This window comes from Lampetra planeri, chromosome 5 (assembly GCF_965212315.1).
Source record: "Lampetra planeri chromosome 5, kcLamPlan1.2.h2, whole genome shotgun sequence".
Taxonomy (NCBI): Eukaryota; Metazoa; Chordata; class Hyperoartia; order Petromyzontiformes; family Petromyzontidae; genus Lampetra; species Lampetra planeri.
In genome coordinates, this window is record NC_136111.1 from 9,337,408 (window position 1) to 9,359,019 (window position 21,612).

At 50.1% G+C, this 21,612-nt stretch overlaps 1 protein-coding gene across 1 annotated transcript; it reads right to left on the reverse strand.

Moving 5' to 3' along the window:
* Positions 1-499: 499 nt before the first annotated feature.
* On the reverse strand, positions 500-21,316 carry IK (IK cytokine). The gene is made up of 20 exons (XM_078594367.1): positions 21,042-21,316; positions 19,950-20,013; positions 19,301-19,399; positions 11,316-11,375; positions 10,775-10,942; positions 9,962-10,076; positions 9,216-9,286; positions 9,027-9,073; positions 8,267-8,430; positions 7,610-7,718; positions 6,808-6,853; positions 6,479-6,659; positions 5,719-5,737; positions 4,849-4,939; positions 4,385-4,468; positions 3,438-3,498; positions 2,859-2,947; positions 1,726-1,834; positions 938-972; positions 500-820 (listed from the first exon to the last, which is right to left on the reverse strand). Exons 1-20 carry the CDS (start codon positions 21,061-21,063, stop codon positions 793-795), a joined length of 1,662 nt encoding a protein of 553 aa, XP_078450493.1. The 5' UTR covers positions 21,064-21,316; the 3' UTR covers positions 500-792.
* Positions 21,317-21,612: the final 296 nt, after the last annotated feature.

Consider the following 21,612-nt stretch of genomic DNA (forward strand, 5'->3'; position numbering starts at 1 on the left):
CCCTTTTACTCGATGTGGCGGTGGCTCTCGTTGTTTAATAGGCTGAATGTCTCACTGGCACGGCCATCGTTGCGGTGGTTCTTTTGCGTTGACATGCTGGTCTCTCATAGTGCAGTGGCCAACGCCGCAGCTTTTGTTGCCCACGAGGTGGCGTTGTGCCCGGTTCCCTGACACTGACATGCAAATCTTCTCATTAACACAGCCGCTGCTGTGGGAGCTGTCTCAAATTGACATGTTAATCTCTAGGTTTATCAGGCTCTCCGATCTTACATTTACATGCAAATTCCATCTCTAGCCCCGCCCACTTACCTTTGGGTTGCACTCATCTCAAACCTATATAACCTCTTGCTGCAGCAGCTCTGCCGCTATATTTCTCCTGCCTCAGCAGTTTGCCTGCTGTATTTTTTCACCTGAAGACGATTGCTCGTGTTGCGATCGAAACGTCGTGATTTTTTTTTCTATCTACGTGACTTTACCGAAACACCCAAGAGCATGAATTCCTGCCGTCACGAAAGCTTTAAGTCAAAATACAACTGTCATTGTACAGGATTGTATGCAGGTGTGTGCGTATGTATCTTCGTGTGTTTATACAAGCCAGAATATGAAATGACAAAGAAATAATGTCTGCACATTTAAACAATACGAGCTATGAACCACATTACTGTTTGAAAGCACAAGTCAATCAAATCCAGACGGGACCACAGGGGCTGCAGGAGCTGAGGCAAACCAACCAAAGACAGGCACGGACACCCCGGGCAGCTACTAGAGGGCCTCAGTCGATGTCGGAGGTCCTCAGTATTTAGGTCGCTTGACGTCAACCCTGCAAGGACACAGGTATGAGTGTTATGAGCAGACACGTGTGCATTTGCGCCCGTTTGTGTATGTGTCTTTGTCAATGCTTTTTATGTGTCTGCATATGTGATTGCATGGTGCTCACCCATCAGCAGCCATGTTTTTGCGTTTCTCGATGATCTGAAATGGAAATAAGCAGCACTGTGTCACTGATATTCACTCGCCTTGTATTCGCCAACACACGATACACTCAAACATCAAACACGACAAACACCAGCCGCCACAAAGACAAACATCCCCTGTACAGTCTTTAACACACTGTTTGGGCAGGTGCTTTAATTTAGCAAGCACCTATTAAGGCCGAAATAGTGCGCACAAGAGGGTGATGTGGCCTTCACCATGTGCATCAACCTTTTTCTCTCCCACTACCGTGTTCACACAGCACGAGATACTCATTTAAGTTCTGAGTAAACCCAGAGAAGGCCTGGATCCGTTTATATATCACTCGCCACCGATTCAAACTCAGGTTTCTGGTTTCACAGCACAGTGCACTTATTCACTGTGCCAGTGCTCCCTCCAGCAGCTAATGCACATGCCAACACACAATCATCGTATTCCAACCATTAAGGATTCATGTGACATTTACGTCACTGGCCAGCCAAAACACACGTGTATAATACACTCCATCTTTATTCACTCACACACATATACTTCTGTATTCTATGCCACCAGCCAAGAAGCGCACCCAACATTCACCTCATTCACTCACCTTACAAGTATCCATGTTCTACACACACTCGCCTTACCAAAACATATCCCACAGACACACACACAAAAGCAAAGACAAGGCTAGCAATGGCCTTAAAGCATCCCATACACACACACACAATTGCTTGCACATACATGCACACACGTCCACTCAGAATTACTCACAGCACTGATTTTCTTCCACTGTCGATCAAGCTCTGCCTTTTCATTCCCCTCCTTGTGGCGCCGAGTTTTGCGCCCCTCCGCCATCTTGATACCGTACTGGAATGCAGCTCTAGGGGGTGGGAGTGCACAGAGTACGTATTGTGTCAAAGTGTGTGCGTGCGAGTGGCCGAGTGATTAGTGCATCGCGTTACAAACGTGTCGACCCGAGTTTGATTCCTGGCTACGGCTAACAGCAGCTAGCATACAGAATCAGTCCCAAGCATCTCCTAGGTTAAGTCAGCATAAAACTAGTACTGTGTGGTGTAAACATCAGCACTAGAGTCAAAGGCAGCTGGGCATGGTGCTGGTCACACCACTCCCTATTGTGCTATGCTGACTTTAATAGGTGCTCGCAAAAAGCACTTGTCCCCAACAGTCTCTGAAAAACCTATAGTGGGGTATTTGTGTCTGTATGTGAGTCCACACCAACTGGTGTATGTGCGAGTCCCATATGACTGCATGAGTGAGAGCAGACTTTATGAAAATGTAACGGACCAGTTTGAGCTCATGTGAGTCTTTGTGAGTGTGGCCAAATGCGTGTTCAGCTATAATTTCTGAGTGTGCCTGAGGATCAGCTGTCACAGATCTTCCTAAGGGCTCTGTTGTTGATGCTTGGCCCTGGTTTAATTGTCCTGGGCCATGCTGCGGTGTTACTGCCTCCTCTCTTCTATGTTTTCTTCTCCCCTATCTTAAATGTAGGTTTTTCATTATGAAAAGCATCTTGAAGATATTATAATTTAACATTTTTTTTTATGGTTGTTGAGTTTGTGAAAGTCTGTGTTTTTGAGTGAGAGTCAGTATTTCTGAAAAGTGTACACAGTTTTTGTTCGTGAAAGTGGCCAAGTATGTGTGCGAGTTTGCATGCACGTCTGTGTTTGGATGAATCTGTGCGATTGAGACTACATGTCAACTTTTACAAATCTGAGAAACGTTTTAAGTGTGCTAGTTTGCGTGAGAATAAATCTGTACAAGTCCAAACCTTGGGCGAGTAAGTCTGTCCAAGCGCATCTGTGTACGAGTGTGATCCTGTGAACGAGTAGGCGTGTGTGTGAATGATTGTGTCCAAGTGATGCAGAGTGTGCGCGAGTGAATACTTGGGTAGGGCCTCCTTGTTGCTCATGTAGTCGCTGTACTCCTCTTGAGTCTCGAAGTCCCAGCGTCCCAGAGGACCCTTCTTGTTTCCCTGAAACGCACACACACACAGGCTTATGTGTCGAGCATCAGTGGCTTTGTCTTAGCATCAACCAAGATCTAGCCACTGCTATATGAAGGGATCCCCAGCCATCGTCATTTCTCACAATCCCGCCATGTAATGTTCCATCCCGCATCTGCAAAGGACCTGCTTTTATTACACCAACTTCCAGGTGGACACCCGCTCAAGCAAGCATGTTCCTTTCTTTGGTTGTCACAGGCATTATTCACGACCACCAACCATCATCTCATCTAGAAATTTGTCCTGCTTATACTCACTTACCTATTCTGAACAGTCAATATGTCTCCAACCTTCATATGTTCTATAATCCAGGTCTTTCTTGTCCTGTCTCAGCATAATTCCAAGCATGTACCTCTCCTTTTTTGTACAATTTCCAGTTATTGTTCAATTTTCTTTGTCAATGTTTGTGATCTATTTTATAGCAGACAATGAATACTTGTTTGCGTGTATGAAAGTATACCTGGTCCATCTTGCTGTAGTCGACCTCATCATCGCTGTCCACCCCAACATCCTCCATCAACCTGACAGCAGACAAGTACAACAACAAACATGTCCATGCACCGAAATGTAATAACTACGTCATTGACTGCAAGGCAGTGGTGGTGTCAAAAGTTTGACTCTGCCATGTGTTGTTAACTCAAGAGGCCACTTTAAGTCAAGGCTCATGGAGGGGGGATGACCGGGGTGGCTCAGAGGTTAGGCCACCGAACTGACACTGATGAGATCCCTGGGTTCAAAAACAGGCAGCTGGCTGCAATTAAAACAGGTTCCCAAGGGTAATGAGTTAATGGTGTGAAGAAACTGGTCACCAATGACTGAAAAAAATACCTTAAATTTGTCTGTTCCCTCATTTTAGCTAAATTCCACTGCCATTCGACAAACAGTACTCTTATAAAGAAGAGAGGGTGGGAAAGTGCTGCTGTGGTTGGACAAAGCCAATGGCTCAGTAAGATGCATCCTTCACAAACCTCCTCCACTCAAAAGCCAATCTTGACACTGCTTGTACCAGTCATTGACAAGCGCACTCAGATGATCCTGTACCACATCAGCCCATCTTTCTTCTATCTCATGTCATGTCTATTTACCCACCCCTTATCTGGCCAAGCTGCCTCTAACATTGTTCGGCCCACACAACAACCGCCAGTTATCATGAAGTGGCAGTGACACCGCCAGGGCGCTTGTGCCAGGTTAGGTGCACTTTGAGGTCACAAGACGTGTTCGATGGTTCGCTGGCAGGTCACATAACAGAACCAGGTGTTAATGAAGTTATTGGTAACTTACTGAGATGACTAGCAGATTCACCAGATGTGTTACCTGTGCTCTCCAGCGTTACCTAAGATCTGTCAGGGTCCCTGATCATCTGTTCATGATCATTAAGGATATGCACACACGGACGAGCGCACTCACGAGTTGGGGTAGCACTCGGCATAGCTGTTCGAGGTGCCCAGGAAGTCGCCTCCCGTGCGCCCGGAATCGTGTCGCTTGTCGGGCGTGAGGTCGCTTGCGGGTTAAGGAGCCTCGCACACGCTTGTTCACTCAGGTCAGGCTCACTCAGCAAAAGCGGACGCTAAATTACATCATTATATTCATACTCTCAAGCCAGAGATCCTTAGATGCTTAAAATTGCACAAATATCCATACTCTTATACATTCAGGAGCGTCACACATTCACAAGCAGACACCTTCACATCAACCATACTTGCACTGTCGCATGCATGCGTGACACTGGTGTTGCATGGATGAGTTTCGGCACACTCCCTTGTGGTGTGACGCGTATGTGTGAACAGTGTGTATGTGTGCGAGTGCTGGGTGAGTGTGTGTGAACTGTGCGTGTGTATGAACTGTGTGAGTAATCGATGAGGAAAGGATATGCTGTAGGCTCGGTGCCCACAGCTGGTGCCCAGGTGGAGCCTGCAAACTTCTCATTTATCGACTGGATCAGCTCTTTGGCCGGGAGAATCACTGCATGAAAAAAAACAAATGGCACATGAACCCCATTGCACAGTATGAGCACTACTACAGTGTATAAACCATATTATCAGCGTCATGAATTCCACACATCAGCATAAACCACATAGCGCAGATATCGTATTAACCAAACAAAATTTATCAACGAAAACACCATGTTACAATTGTTTTGTGTTTCTCCTAATTTTATCCCAACTGTGCTATCACAGTCTAATATTGGAACTCGTGTAGAGCAGTGCAACCCTTCTTGTTAGAGAGCAGCCCACAGAAGCGGATATCACAGAGCTACCTCTGAGATCCCTTTAAGTGACTTATTGTCCATGCACAGTAGGGGGCAGAACTTTCCCACCCACCCTACGACAGGAAGTAATGTTCACTGCAGCTGAAATTTTTCCACATTAAATGTAGACCATAAACTCACTAAACTTGAAAACCCAATTTAATCACAAGTTACCTGGATTTGAACCAAAAAATCTCAGTGGCAACCTCGATATTATACCATTTACCCACACCACCCGCATGCATCACAGCAAACTTATGAGCACCAGGACACGCAACCATCAAATATATGCAACAAAATGCAAGCACATGAAAAGTATCAACTTCACCAAAGTGGACGAATCAAACGTAACTGCTAATGTTCAAATGGTCCACAGGAAATGCTCAATTACAAATCCAGATTGTATCCACACATTGGATTGTATACACCATGCAGACCAAAATGGCCCGTGCACACATACAGCACACGGGCAATCACTCTCACGCAGGCTCACCTTTTTCAGAAGTTGAAGGCTGCACGCACACAAGCAAACACACACAAGAATTACACAACCAACTAAAATATCATTATCATTGTTTTATCATATTTTATTACAATAATTAACGAATTGATTGAATGAATAAAGCGCTTACTGGCTCATTAATTTTACCGAAGAGCAATGACGCAGGTGCACCCCAAACGATGAAAGTGCTGTGTAAAAATAATAATGTCCATTATGCAGGAGAGCCTCACTGAGTCACTATTTTCAGGAGGGTTCTGCATTGGGATATTTGGCCAATTCCATTCAGGAGGATTTGACACGTGGGTAGAAACCAAACCACCCTGAGAAAACCTATGTGTACAAGATAGCTATCAAAGCTCCTCACAAGATGGCTCCAAACATCCATTTTTCCGCTTCTACATTGTATTGCCCACCTTGTAGCCCAGCATTTTCAGGACTTCCACACATCACACACAGGACAGGGATCATTTAACAAGCGTGGCTCACAAGAAAAATGTGGTCCACGAAATATTTTGGAGTGTGCCTGAAAGATTAAACTGGTGAGATGAAAGGGAAATACAAAAGAGATTGATATGAGAGAATCATGGACAAAAGGTACAGATCAGTGGTCCCATTTATAGGAGTTACATCACTACACCCATGTGCTGCCGTAATGCCTGTGCTCGTGACAAGATGTGACTTGATAATGTCACGTAGCCTGACAAGCACGGGACAATTTCATCAACCTCAGGCCGAATTTCAGTATAGTCACCTCCTCATCCTGCGATGGCTTCTCGAAGTAGCTTGCACGTGCCACGGCTTTCCGTTCATTCTCGATCTCCCTCTCCTTCTTCTCCCGCTCTCTCTCCCTCTCCTTCTCTCGCTCCCGCTCACGCTCCCTCCCTCCAGGCTTGGCGGCTGTGGTCACGTACTCTCCAACATCATCAAAGATCCTGGTGGTGAGACGTTGCAGCCATGCGGGAAGACAGCATTCTTATTACTTCCCGCCCCAACAGTATAGCAAAGTTATATCGCCGATTCTGTTTTTGTGGATTGGTGTATGGACATTTGTATGTGCGTGTGCATGCGTGCGACACTCACGTCAAGTCGGCCTCAGGCAGCTTCTTCTCATCCACGACCACCTTGCCTGTGCACGGGCACGCCATTCCACAATCACCATGAGATGGGGAAGGGGACAAGCAGGGAACACCGGAAACACCACAGGGGAACACAAGGACAGGACGCAGGAACAAACACTCTACTCCCTTTCACGTGCTCTCCTACCTCTACCATCAAATATCACTCTACTCTCCTTCACGTATTCTCATCCTTCTACCCTCTAATATCACTCTACTTCCCTCCACGCGCCCTCCTACCTACCTCTACTCTCTCACTCTACTTACCTCCATGGACTCTGCTACGACAACCAAGGCTTTCCTGTCGAAGCCTCCAGTCAGCCTTTTGCACAGTTGAGTCTTCTGCTACTCCGAGTTAGGAACATCCTTGCTCCCAGCCATTTGTACTGTTGACTGCCTATTCCTGTTCAAGTCCAGGGTCAGTTTCCTTTACCAATGACTGAGTGATTGTCTATAAGATAAATGACCTGGACAGCATCTTGAGATGTACTGTATCGTATGTGTTCCATGCTCAAATACCCCCGTGCCCTACGAATCCCCATGTGCCATATACGTAATAGCTAAGATGCAAGTATCTTAGCTGAACCAATTTAGTACATAGCTTATAATTGTATCACTTCTAGAAAAGGTCGCAAGTAACTAAATTGTGTGTGTTAATGCATTTGAATGTCATATTTGGTCATTGGTAAGGAAAAGTTTCCCAGTAATAGCCGAATCAATTTATCACTGTTCTTCCTGTACCCAACCACCACACCCCTCGTGCCCACCTCTCTCCTTCTTCTTGAGCTTGCGGGGCCTTGTGCCTTGACGCAGGTAGGACAGGATCTGCGTGAGTTTGTTGATGACGATGTCGTTGGTGGTCAGGGTCGTGTGAGACTGCATAGAAGGGGAAATATGCAGGCAACCTTAAGACATTTGAGTCGCATTAGGCAAAAGCTGTGTTTCACAGGAGAAGAGATCTGCACCAGATAAAAGTTCTGTATTGCACAAGACGAGTGTTTTGTAAAACTATAACATTATAAAATGTTTTTTATTTGACCAGGTAAGGCCCACTGAGCTATATAGGTCTTTTCAGAAGCGACCTGGTCACAAATACTTGCCCAACGAATTGGCTTATCATGTGGAAATGTATAGCAGCCAAATACTCTTTAATTCATGTTTCTAAATATGGCAGGAAAAACCAGAGGACCCAGAGAAAAATCCACACGACCACGGGGCGAACAGGCAAACTCAAAATATAAAGGCGTCAAGGTTGGGATCGAACCCACGACCTCCTGCGAGGTAGTTAACATCTCATTACCGCGGCGCCCCCGTATTTGATGAACAAAGTGTTTTTTTATGGTAATTAGGCTACTTATTTTTTGCATGAACGCCTCAGTAAGTCTCCGGACTCCGGGAGAGCGGGGGACCCGGCCGCTCCTCACCTCCAGTGTGGGACAGTCGGCCTTGCTGCGGATGAGTGTGGTGGGGATGTCCGTGTCAGCGTAGTCATCCTCCAGGTCCACTACGTACGCCATGCGCCCAGGCAGGAACAGCTCGTTCCTCTCGGGCGGCTTGTGCCGGAACAGGACGCGGAACACGTTCCGCCCTGAGCAACGTTGTGGTGTCACAATCGTGGAATAAAACGATTAACTATTTCACATTTCATGGCAATGACTTGGCATTATAGAGCTGATGAGCCCAGGATCATTCCAGGTGATTTGGTCTTAAGCAACATTAACAGCAGCAGCAACATCATCAGTAGAAACAGCTTCATCATCAACAGGAGCATCGAACGTAGCCTAACCAGCACAATGGAGAAAGGCACTTATCTAGCATTGGAATGAAAAGGGTTGTGCATTATTATAATTTTCATTGCACTCATGACATATCTATACAATAGATAATGTAAGGATGTATTACTTTTTGAGTTATAATAACTGTACATGTGAATGTTATGAAAATAACTGTATATGTGAATGTAAATAATCTCAGTCAAGGGGGTTCATCATTACAAGTTTATATGGATTGAAGAACCGAGGCATTTTAAAGTGCCCCATCCTCACATGCCCCCATATATCCTTGTTTCACATAATCCAGTCCCGTGTCTCACGCCCCCGTACTATGATGGGTTATGTTAACAGGCTACCATTGAGACAGGGGGGTTATCATCTTGATGAGATCTTGATTTGCTGAAGAACTCACCCAGGCGAGTCCGAAATTCAATCTTATTTTCGGGGTCTTCCTCCTGCCTGTGAACAATTCACCAACGCCATTAACATGACAATCACTTTTACCATTTCATACCATTACCAATAGATATCAGAACTACTATTACCAGGTAATAGGTTCACACACTACTGTATAAATCACACGGTGTTGTGCGATGATCACCTTTTCCTCTCTGGAATCTTCTCCAAGGCATCCTCGTCATCTCTTTCCTTGCTTGTAATCTCGGCACGCACCTTACAACCATACGGACGCATACATGCGGACACACACACGTGAGCACATATACACACACACAAACGCAGGAACACATATGCACTCGCCTGCACCCAGAAAGCACTAACCCGTGCATCCAAAGAGATGCAAAGTAACACAAAAATGCCTGCTGTTAGCTTGGATAGACTTGTGACAGAACTGCAATTTTTTTAAAACACAGCATTGGGTGGAAGATAAAGGACACAGTACAGACAGCATAAGATAAAAGGCAGAGGTCATAGGGCATAGAATTAGATACTTAAAGATGCATCAAATAAATTCACCCAAGATGCACGTACCCAACTGCGCATTTAACAATTAATAGGTTTAGGCAAATTATATGCTCAAAGTGAACGAGTCATATATGAGTGAGTACAAACAAGATGGACAATGCAATTGACTGAATGTGACAAAAAAAATAACAAATCCTGGCATCCAATCATGACCCCGAATTAGGACAACTGAACAAATCGCAGGGGAGGGTAAATCATTTGTTCATCTCAAGGAACAGGGAACTGGGGGAAAAAGGTCAGAGGCCAGTAGGGCAGAAAATAAAGTGAAAATATCAGAACACATGTGACATGGGGGGCAGGGGGGGCATGAGTCAAAGACCAGAACAATCAAACCAAGATTCAAAGGGTTGGGGCAGGTCCCACCTTCTGCAGCAGAGCGAAGTCGAGCCCCTTCACCAAGTGGGTGTGCTCCATGTCACCTCCCAAGAACTTGGACTCCTGGATGAGTTGCCGACGCTTCTCGGCCGCGGACTTATCTCTGGAGAAGGTGCGACACCGGTGACATGCATGTGAGCCAATGCCACTACATCATGGTGTCTGAGTGTTTGCATATGTGTGCAAGTGTATGCTATACGGAGTTGTGTATAAACATTTATTCGTATATATATCACCATTGGCCATGATCTATCCAATTCTGGATGAAGGCCTCTCCAAGCCATCACCATCTCTCACGGTCTTGCGTTGCCACACTCTATCCAGCGCCTGCACATGAGCCGATCTCATTGCTCCATCTCCACAGTGGATATCCTCTCAGGTGAAACCAGCGTGCAAGTTAAAAAGCATGGCTCAGTGTATTCCGTCTGCCAACCGAATAACCAGACCATGGATAATTATTAATTGGAGTTAACCCTATGTCTGTCTGCATGTGGTTGTGAATTGTTAATTACACTCAACATCGAGCAGTGCCGAGCGGCTAAAGAGTAGCAAGTTGACAGAGTTGGGAGCACAAGCTTGCATTTGCTAGTTATCTCAATCAGCCAAACCATAACACCCGTGTATGTCTCATGACCTCTGTCCGGTAATCCTTAAGAAACTTCACACGGCCTGAAAGTACATCTAGCCTGCACAAGAGAGTTGTGGTGATGCTGCCGTCAATTAGTGGCGAATGGCAGTTGTTGCATATGTATGGTTGTACGTGTATATATCGGGGCACATGTGTGATCGTGCGTGCTGTACGCCTCGGCGCTGGGTCCCACAGCACGGTAGTTGGCTGTCGTGGAAATGGTGTCGGTCTCCTCATAGTCCTTGTTGAGGCCGTCGCGGCGCTCGCGCGCGCGGTCCCGGTATTTCTCCGCAAGCTCCCGCTCACGCTCCTGCTCCTGCAGTTTGAGCTTCGCATAGTAACTGCACAGGGACAAAAACACCATAATCAGCATCAGCAGAAATAGCAGTAACTCGAACAACTTTAACATCAAAAACAGTACAACCATCTGTATCGTTTACTAAATGTTCATCTGCACCACTACCATCATTAACAGATCAACACAATTAATATCACAGACATGAAAACAATCGATGACAGCACCATCAGCACAGGCCTCAAAGCCCCATTTTTTAAATCTCAGCAGCATTGACATCATCAATGTAATAACCATTACCATCGCCAATATCATTATTATCATAATCACAGTTAATGATGCATAATTTTCAACAACATCCCACAATCATCACGGCCATCACCAAAATCTACCAACACTCTCATTATCATTGCACCAACCTTTTTTTCTTCCTCCTACGAGCAGCTGGATCTTCATCCTCGTTGTACTCACGGGGCATCCTGCAAGTATGTGTACACACGCACACAAGAGCCACAGGGCACATGCGTTAACACGTATATGTGTGTAGTGGTGATACGCGCTGGGTGTATATGTCGTGTGCCAGCGCGTATGTACGGGTGTGTGTGTGGTGACGCGCGCTGACGGGGAGGAGCAGGCGTCAGTGCGCGGGTGGGGGTAGTGCTGCTGATTGGCTGTGTGCCGGTGACGCGCCCAGAGGGAGTGATCGGGTAGCAGCGCGGTGTGATTGGTCGGAGAGTGGAAACACGCGCTGAGCGGAACCGGATCGTGGGGATAGCGCGTGGGGATTGGGTAACGGAGGAGCGGTGCCGACGTTGAGGTCCGCATCCGCTCCGTCTCCCGGGAAGAAGGGGTATATAAGGTGATGCACAGAGGAGCAAGGGGCAGAAGTGGAACCATCTAAGAATGAAGACGAAGGTGTAGAGATAGAGCCCGGAGAGGAGAGTAATGGAGAGTAGAAGAGAGTAAGGTATAGTGTGTAGCCAGCGAGATAGAACGGTCTACACGAGCTGAGTAATGTATAGTGTGTAGCCAGCGAGATAGAAAGGTCTACACGAGCTGAGTAATGTATAGTGTGTAGCCAGCGAGATAGAAAGGTCTACACGAGCTGAGCAATGTATAGTGTGTAGCCAGCGAGATAGAAAGGTCTACACGAGCTGAGTAATGTATAGTGTGTAGCCAGCGAGATAGAACGGTCTGCACGAGCCGAGTATGCATACGGTGTAGCCAGCGAGAGAGAACGGTCTGCACGAGCCGAGTATGCATACGGTGTAGCCAGCGAGAGAGAACGGTCTGCACGAGCCGAGTATGCATACGGTGTAGCCAGCGAGAGAGAGGCAAAGTCTACACGAGGCGAGAGAGGAGAGTGTAGCAGAGGCGCAGAGTCTACACGAGGCGAGAGAGGAGTGTAGCCGAGGCGCGGAGTCTACACGAGGCACAGAGAGCCGGCAGCACAGAATCCTGAGTCAAGAGAAGTGCGGTGTGAAGAAGAGAGGCCACGCGTTGTATTGTTACAAGTCAAGATTTAATAAAAGAAGTGTGTTCCCGTCAAGGAGTTTCCTGCCGTCATTTTCCAATACTTCATCTGGCGTCAGAAGTGAAACGGGCTTCCAAGTATGGAGACGAGGAAGACCCGTAGGACCCACGGGATTGACCGCGAGGAAGACCTGGACGACTCGGAGCCGCTGGTGGCGGGGGGTGAGGAAGAGGACTTGCCCACGCTGCAGGGTCCGTCGACGGCGCCGGCCGAGCGACCGGGGACAGACGCCGGGCTTCGTGAGGCGCACTCCCGACTGGCGGAGCTGCTGCTCGCCGCCGCGTCCATCTTGGCGGAGATCAGCTCGTCGGGAGGAGCGGGGACGGTGGGGGACATTTTACAAGGTCGCCCCGCAGATTCCCGCCAAAACGAATGGGGGATTCCCGCCATTGCGCCTGGGCCTGCTTTTGGCGGGAACGGCGAGCGCCACGTGGTGGTGGGTTCCCAAGCGCGCGCATCGACTTCATCAGCGCGCGAGGGGGTCCGCCATCTTACGTCTGCTGCTGGAGCCGCCATCTTAGACACCGACGGACAGGCGGAGAGGAACCACGAGGCGGATGACTTCATTTTTCAGCAGCGCCTGCCCACGTTGTCAGCCTTCAAGGCGGAAGGCGGAGACTGGGGCCAATTTCAGCGAAGGTTTTTGGCGCATCAAGAGATGTCAGCGTGGTCCGATGCTACGGCGCTGCGGGCATTGCCCGCCATGCTGGACGACGATGCGCTCGCGGCCTTCAGGGCTGCACGGAAGTCGGACCGCTCCACGCTGAAGGATGCGCTGGGTTTGTTGGCCAGGGTCTACGGGCCTCCCTCTACATGCCGCCATCAGTTCTACGCAAGACGGAAAGCGGCCACGGAGACCGCGCTGGCCTATCGCACGGCGTTGCTGGCTCTTGCTGATGCTGCGTTCCCTCGGATGGACGAGGAGGGCCAAGACGCGATGGTTTTGGAGCAGCTGCTCAAGTTGGCGCAGGACCTGGGGGTCCCTATCAACACAGCTGACGACATTGATATTTCTTCTTTGAGAGTCGCCACGAGTATTCAAGCGCACGAGGCCCTACAACGGAAGCAAGGCGTTGGTTGCAACGCTGCTGTCGTCGCAGCCCCGGGGTTGGTGGTCGCCGAACCCCAAGTCGTCAGCCCACGAGAGGAGGCGTTCGCCACGGGACGACCAGGGGACTGGAGGCCGGGGGCCCGGTCGCCTCTGCGATCGGGCCGAAAGTCGGAGCAACCAAGATCTACTCCGACCCTCGTCACGTGCTATAACTGCGGCCTCCGGGGCCACGTGGCGTCCGGGTGCCGCGCTCCGCGGCAGCGCGCCATGGGAGCTCGGCTGGACGACGACCGAGAGCCCAAGTCATCTCTACAATCCCCGGCAAGTCGCGGCACCTCACACGCTCGGCCTGTTTATTCGGCACACATGGGACGCCGCGTTGCGGCGGAGGAGGGCCGGTTAAGGTTCGGGGATTCGGTTCGGCGAGGGGGGTTCGGCCGGGACCAGGGAGACATTGAATGGGCGGAATTGGGGCATAGAATTGTGGCTGCTTCGGCGGGTTCGTCCGTTGTTACGGGATCTATTGATGGGGTTGAGATTAGGGTGTTAGTGGACACGGGGGCATCGGCAACTATTATATCGGACCTCATTTATAATATTCTTCCAGTCCAATGTCGTCCGCTGCTTCCAGTGGATGTGCCATTTTACGCCGCTAATGGGGGATCGTTGGGCATTATCGGTCAGGTTAGGGCGTCCATTTGCATTGGAGATATCAAATTATCGGGACCCGTTTTCGTTTCGTCTTCCTTGGCAGTTCCGTGTCTTTTGGGCACTGACTTTTTGGCTAAAATGCCCATTAAAATTCTTATCGATCAACGATGCATTGAACTGCCATCGGGTCGCCGGATTTCATTTTTGACGGGCCCTACTGACATTCGGACGGCGTGCGCTACGATACAAGCGGTGGCGACGCAGACAGTGCAAGTGCCCCCGGGTTCACAGATGTTGATTCCCCTCCGGTTGCGAAAACCATGGGTGAGGGAGGCTTCGGGACAGAGTATGCTTTTGGGTCCTTCTAACAAGGCTGTCGGGGGTCTTGATTTATCGGTGGCTCACACTTTGGTGCGGGCTGACAGGGATCCGTTTGTGATGGTTTTGAACGCGGGGTCGCGACCAGCTGTCATCCCGCAGGGCACCGTGCTGGCTCACGCGGCGCAGGTTCCTGGGGATGATGGGTTGGTTGCGCAGGTGGGCTCGAGCCCCGCGCGGAACGTTGAGCCAAGGGAAGACCTTGAGTGGGTCCATTCGTTATGTGCCGCCTCGGACGATTTGTCGGCGGCGCAGTTGGGTGCGCTGCGCGAGTTGCTCATTGAATTCTCTGATGTATTCAGTAAACATAAGTATGACATTGGGTGCACGGATTTGTTGCACCATCACATTGAAACGGGCGATGCGGCGCCGGTCAGGCTAAATCCCTTCCGACTGAGTCCCGTGGAGAAGGAACATGTTCAGTCGGCTGTTAACGATATGCTAGAAGCCGATATTATTTCACCCTCCTCTAGCCCGTGGGGAGCGCCTATTGTGCTGGTTAAGAAGCAGGACGGGTCCCTGCGATTCTGCGTTGATTTCCGTCGCCTGAATAAGATCTCTGTGGCTGACGCGTATCCGCTCCCCAGGATGGATGAGTCCCTCGATGCATTGTCTGGTGCGCGATATTTTTCGACTCTTGATTTGTTATCGGGGTTTTGGCAGTTGCCGCTCGACGAAGAGTCGAAACCTAAGACAGCATTTCGGACTCCAGGGGGGCTGTTCCAGTTTAACCGGTTACCCATGGGACTTCACTCCTCTCCAGCGACGTTTCAGCGACTTATGGAGCTGGTTTTGTCGGGCTTGCAGTGGGATACATGCTTGATTTATATGGACGATGTCATTGTTTTCAGTAAAACGTTTGAGGAACACCTCCGGCGATTGAGAGGGGTGTTCTTGCGAATGCGATCGGCTAAGTTGAAATTTAAACCGGCCAAATGTCACCTCCTTCGTAGGTCCGTTAGATACTTGGGTCACATTGTCGATTCTTCGGGGATCTCCACCGATCCCGCGAAGACGGATTGTGTCGGTTCATGGCCGACACCTACGTCCGTTTCCGACGTGCGTAGTTTCATCGGGTTTGCTTCTTATTATCGGCGGTTCGTTGAGCACTTCGCCACTATTGCAAAACCCTTGCACGCTCTAACGGCGAAAGGAGTGAAGTTCAAATGGGGACCGGAGGAGGAGGCCGCGTTTCGCTCCCTCCGGGATGCCTTGGTGGGTGCCCCACCCTTGTGTTATCCCGATTTTGCCAGTCCCTTTTTGCTGGACACGGATGCTAGCAACACGGGCATTGGGGGGGTGCTATCCCAAGTCGTTGGGGGTGTCGAAAGAGTTGTCGCCTACGGTAGTAGGGTGTTGTCTCCGGCGGAGCAGCGCTACTGTGTCACCCGTCGCGAGCTGCTTGCCATTGTTTTTTTTGTGCAGCAGTTTAGGCCATATCTGTATGGTCGTCACTTTACAGTCCGAACGGACCACGCGGCGCTACAGTATTCATTGAGGGTCGCCCAGCCCTCGGGCCAGTTGTCGCGTTGGTTGGAAGTCCTCCAGGACTATCAGTTTACGACTACGTACCGTAAGGGGTTGCGACACACGAATGCCGATTGCTTGTCGCGGTTGTTGCCTTGTGATGAATGCGCGTGTTTGTCGGGATCGGCGCGCTGTAAACCGACGCTTGCGGGGGAGATGGGGGCACTGGCTGCGACAGCGGGCGCACCGAGTGGGGATGATTCCACTGCCTCTCAGGGTCGGGACTCGCTGCTCTCGCTGTCGCTCAGCGAATGGGGCCGCCTCCAGATGGCGGACAGCTCGCTGCTAGCATTGCGCCGCAAGGTTGGGGGTCCCGAGGGGGACCAGGAGCGTACCGGCTCCTATGTACTTGAGCGGGGCGTGTTATTAAAATGGGACAGTTTGTCCCAGCGGAACGCACTCGTGGTGCCTTCCGCTGTGAGGGGGAGGGTTGTCTTGGCGGCACACGAACGCCTCTTGCACTTGGGAGTTAACAAGACGCTTGCCCTGCTTCAGCGCGACTATTACTGGCCGGGAATGGGAAGTGATGTGGTGCATATTCTGAAGGGGTGCGTTGAGTGCGCCAGGCGTAAACCACCGGCCGTGGCAGCTAATCCACCGCTGCAATCTATTCAGGTCTCGCGTACCAACGAGCTCGTGGCACTCGATATTTTGGGGCCCTTCCCAGTCACGCCGAGAGGGAATAAATATTTGTTAGTGGGGGTCGAATACTTTACCCGATGGCCTATGGCGTGGCCTCTCGCTAACCAGTCGGCAGCGGCTGTGACGGATGCCTTCGTCCAGGGCTATGTCCTGGACAAGGGGGCTCCCGAACGCCTGCTGACCGACCAAGGTAAAAATTTTTCGAGTAAATTGTTGCAAGAGGTGTGCGATCTGTTGGGTACCAAGAAGGTGCGTACCTCCCCGTACCACCCGCAGACTGACGGGATGGTGGAGAGACTCCACAAAACCTTGACTTCCATGCTGTGCCAGCAGGTGTGCGAGGCACATGTAGATTGGGACCTGCAGGTCCCGGGAGTCCTTGCCGCGTATAGAATGGCCCCCCATGCAGCTACGGGGTTTTCCCCATTCTATTTGATGTACGGTCGGGAAGCTGACCCGCCAATAGAAACGCAACTTGGCCTGTCCGCTCCACGAACTAATTCTAATTTGGCAGAACATATTAAGTTTAATATTCATAAGCTGACAGAGGCGAGGGAGGCCGCACGGCTTAATTCGCGGGCTCGCCAAATTGCTAATGAACGGTTGCGGGCACGGAAGGTGTCCATGCACGAATGGAAACCAGGTGACAGGGCCTGGCTGCATTGCCCTCAGGCACCCTTGGCTACGTCGCCTAAATTGTTGAGACCGTGGAGGGGACCCGTGGAGGTCGTGCGCGTTGCACGGCCCCAGTGCGTTCAGATAAAGTGGGGAAAGCGCCGGTGGTACGTTCACCCCTCCCGACTGAAACCGTTCTCGCCTCCATATGGCCTCCCCTTGTGTCGTGATGGCCGGGCGTGTGACGTGACCGGCGACCCAGAGGGGGAAATGTCTCTGCCTGATCCACACGTATTGTCGCCTGATCTGCTCCCAGGTGTCTCGGAACTGACAGCTGCCGATCACCGGCGGCCGGATCTCCGCGGCGGGGCCGGCCCTTTCAGGCCCGTTCCGCGCCGTCTGGAGCGGCCGGAACCGCCGGACGGTCGTCAGTGTCCCGCCCCATACGATGGACCAGCCAGACGGACTCGCGCCAGGTCGTGCTACTTTGCATGACCTGCCTCGTGAGGAGTCGGGGCAGCTGGAGCGCCTCGTCACTGCGTGTAGTCGCAGGGACGTGGGGCGCGTTCGTTTCGTATTTGCTCGTATCGTGTTATTGTTGACTTTTCGCGTTCATTGTCAATCTGTACATAGTTATTCTTGTTGTTGTTGTTGTTGTGTTATGTTACGGGGCACACTCGGGGGGTTATGGGGTTTTTTTTTGTTGGTTGTCGTTTTATCGTCGTGGTTGGTTGTTGTTAGCAGCCGGGCCGGCTGCGAGCTATGTGGGAGGGGGTGATGTAGTGGTGATACGCGCTGGGTGTATATGTCGTGTGCCAGCGCGTATGTACGGGTGTGTGTGTGGTGACGCGCGCTGACGGGGAGGAGCAGGCGTCAGTGCGCGGGTGGGGGTAGTGCTGCTGATTGGCTGTGTGCCGGTGACGCGCCCAGAGGGAGTGATCGGGTAGCAGCGCGGTGTGATTGGTCGGAGAGTGGAAACACGCGCTGAGCGGAACCGGATCGTGGGGATAGCGCGTGGGGATTGGGTAACGGAGGAGCGGTGCCGACGTTGAGGTCCGCATCCGCTCCGTCTCCCGGGAAGAAGGGGTATATAAGGTGATGCACAGAGGAGCAAGGGGCAGAAGTGGAACCATCTAAGAATGAAGACGAAGGTGTAGAGATAGAGCCCGGAGAGGAGAGTAATGGAGAGTAGAAGAGAGTAAGGTATAGTGTGTAGCCAGCGAGATAGAACGGTCTACACGAGCTGAGTAATGTATAGTGTGTAGCCAGCGAGATAGAAAGGTCTACACGAGCTGAGCAATGTATAGTGTGTAGCCAGCGAGATAGAAAGGTCTACACGAGCTGAGCAATGTATAGTGTGTAGCCAGCGAGATAGAAAGGTCTACACGAGCTGAGTAATGTATAGTGTGTAGCCAGCGAGATAGAACGGTCTGCACGAGCCGAGTATGCATACGGTGTAGCCAGCGAGAGAGAACGGTCTGCACGAGCCGAGTATGCATACGGTGTAGCCAGCGAGAGAGAACGGTCTGCACGAGCCGAGTATGCATACGGTGTAGCCAGCGAGAGAGAGGCAAAGTCTACACGAGGCGAGAGAGGAGAGTGTAGCAGAGGCGCAGAGTCTACACGAGGCGAGAGAGGAGTGTAGCCGAGGCGCGGAGTCTACACGAGGCACAGAGAGCCGGCAGCACAGAATCCTGAGTCAAGAGAAGTGCGGTGTGAAGAAGAGAGGCCACGCGTTGTATTGTTACAAGTCAAGATTTAATAAAAGAAGTGTGTTCCCGTCAAGGAGTTTCCTGCCGTCATTTTCCAATACTTCATGTGTACTAACCTGACTTCTCAGTGGCGTGTTCTGATTTGCACGTGTGAAAACTCACCCTTGTGTGCATACCCACTCGTGTTTGTGAGTTAACTCAGGTATGTGTAATCAGTCATATATGTAGGTGTACTCTTCTGGGTGTATAGAGATACATTTATGTATATATGTGCTTGCGTACGTGTATACTCACTCATGTGTGCGTGCCCGTGCGGTGGGGGGCGCCGAGGACGGCGCAGTCCGCGGGGTCATGAGGAGTCGTCGAAAGTCATCATTGGTGAGTCGAGACGCACTGAGAGAACACGGAGACATTCCCAATTTAAAGTGCCATTCCCATTGGAAACACAATCCCAATGAAATGGTAATAAAACCCCATAATACACAGTAATGCATGCAACAGCATTGAAACATTCCCAACAGTAGTTCTAGGTGTAGAACGTTGAGATTTATGACGTACTCGTATAAATAGTTGATGTGTAGGTGTACCAGGGGCATGGGTAGATGGTTGAAATGTAGATCTAAAGTGTTGGCGTGTGGTAGTTTAGAGTTGTTTAGTTTTTGGTGTAGGAGATAAAGGTGGTGGTGCAGGAGTTCGATGTGTAGTAAGTTATGTGCAGTAGGTTGGGGTGCAGTAGGTCTAAGTGGAGTCTTTTGGAATACTGTCATGGCTTTGTAGTTTGGGTTGTGGTTAAGTATAGGTGTAAGAAGTTGAGGTGTTGCAATTAGTATGACTGTAGGTGTAGGAGATGTTGTAGTTTCAGGTATAATTTAAGGTGTATGGTTATGCAGATATAACATCAACGTGGGTGCATGCGATTGTGTCGGATGTTGCGACTGCTCACTTGAAATCGTCAATGTCGTCCACATCAATGCCATCAGGAGCCAGGGGGTTTGAGAAAGCCTCGTCTGCTCACGCACACCAACACAAACATCCAGTGACTCATTTTAAGGTCGAGTCGATTTCAGCGAGGCCCACTGTCAGTTTAGATATTAGATATTGATGTTAACCGTAGCTTGGAATCGAACGCAGGTCACCGGGTTGGTAGTGCACGTTCGCCAACCACTACACCACCACTGCTCACACATATGAACGCATAAATATATACAAACACGCGCGTACACATTGGAACATCAATTGTCGGCTACTTCTTGCCCACTCCCAATCTCGCTGACACGATGCCGGTCCAATTCTCGTCCGCATCACATCAACATCCTCGGGTTACAATTGGCTCGAAGACTTGGGACGTTAACACTGATCCATAACAAAAACATAACAGTGCCATATTACGGCTCCCTGATCCTCAGGTTTTTTTATACTGAATAATGAGAATGGCGCATTAGTATGGCTGAGTCTCAGGCATGAACATGAAAACCGAAACACTATAACTGTCTGTCTCGACGAGCCTCAGGCATTACCACTGAACCATAAGAATGATGTAGTCTACTAAAAACATTATTAACCAGCACCTCCGATTAGCACGGTAGGCTACGTACGATAACGGTGCCTTAAGTCTGGCTCCACCAGCCTCGGACATTCACAACGAGTCCTAAGAATGCTTGAGTCTGACTCAACGATCCCCAGTTATTAACTAGAAGTGCTTTAGTCTGATGTGGGTTAGAAGGCGATGCAAGTGGAAGGGAAGAGTTCAAGAGGGAGGCAGAAGAGAAGATGGGGGGCGATGTGGTTCGATCGGAAACGGTGGCCCGAGCAGCGGAGAGACATGGCGCAGGACAGGGCAGCGTGGAGAAGGTTGGCAAGAACAGCGGGACCCCACGCGAGTGGGTCAAACGCGTGGAAGAAGAAGAAGTGCTGCTTTAGTCTGGCTCCACGAGCTCTTCGCCGTTAACACTGAAGCCTGCGGGACCCGAAGGGAAGGCCCTCGGCTGGGCCTCGAGCGACGACGCGAACGCATTTCCCGCGAGAACGAACTCACGCTCGGCTGCCTTGGACGACATGTCTCGCGGATCGTCGCAAACGTTCTTAGGAAGCGGAAGAAAACAACAAAAACAGAAACAACGAAGGCGAAATTTCACTAAAGACACAAAGTGGAGTGCCGCTTGAACCCTCGGCGAAGTCAACCGCGCGCAGCCATCACGGGGGTCAGATGAGTGGAACGATTTAAGAATGAGAAGCGCCCCGAGGGCGCTATTAGATGGGGAAAGGCGAGGGGGACTCCATATTTCCCCTTTATATTTTGCTCCGAGGGCGTGAGTGTATCACACAGTCCGTGGACGGGAAGCGAGGGGTTTGTTTTGAACGCTTGGAGAAAAAAGGCGATTTGTGAATGTCGTCGTCGAACTTCTTTCGCGCCGTACGTAACCGACCGCGATAGTAGGAGGTGCGGACTGGGGTGGGGGTTCGGAAGCACAACAAACTAAACAGTTATAAAGAAATTAGTTATCGATTGAGACGACTTAGAAGAGAAAACCCAACATCTTAATAACGCGTGTGTTCAGTGGAGCTTTGTATGCTTGAGCGACTTGAAAAAGTATGAGAGATAAGAT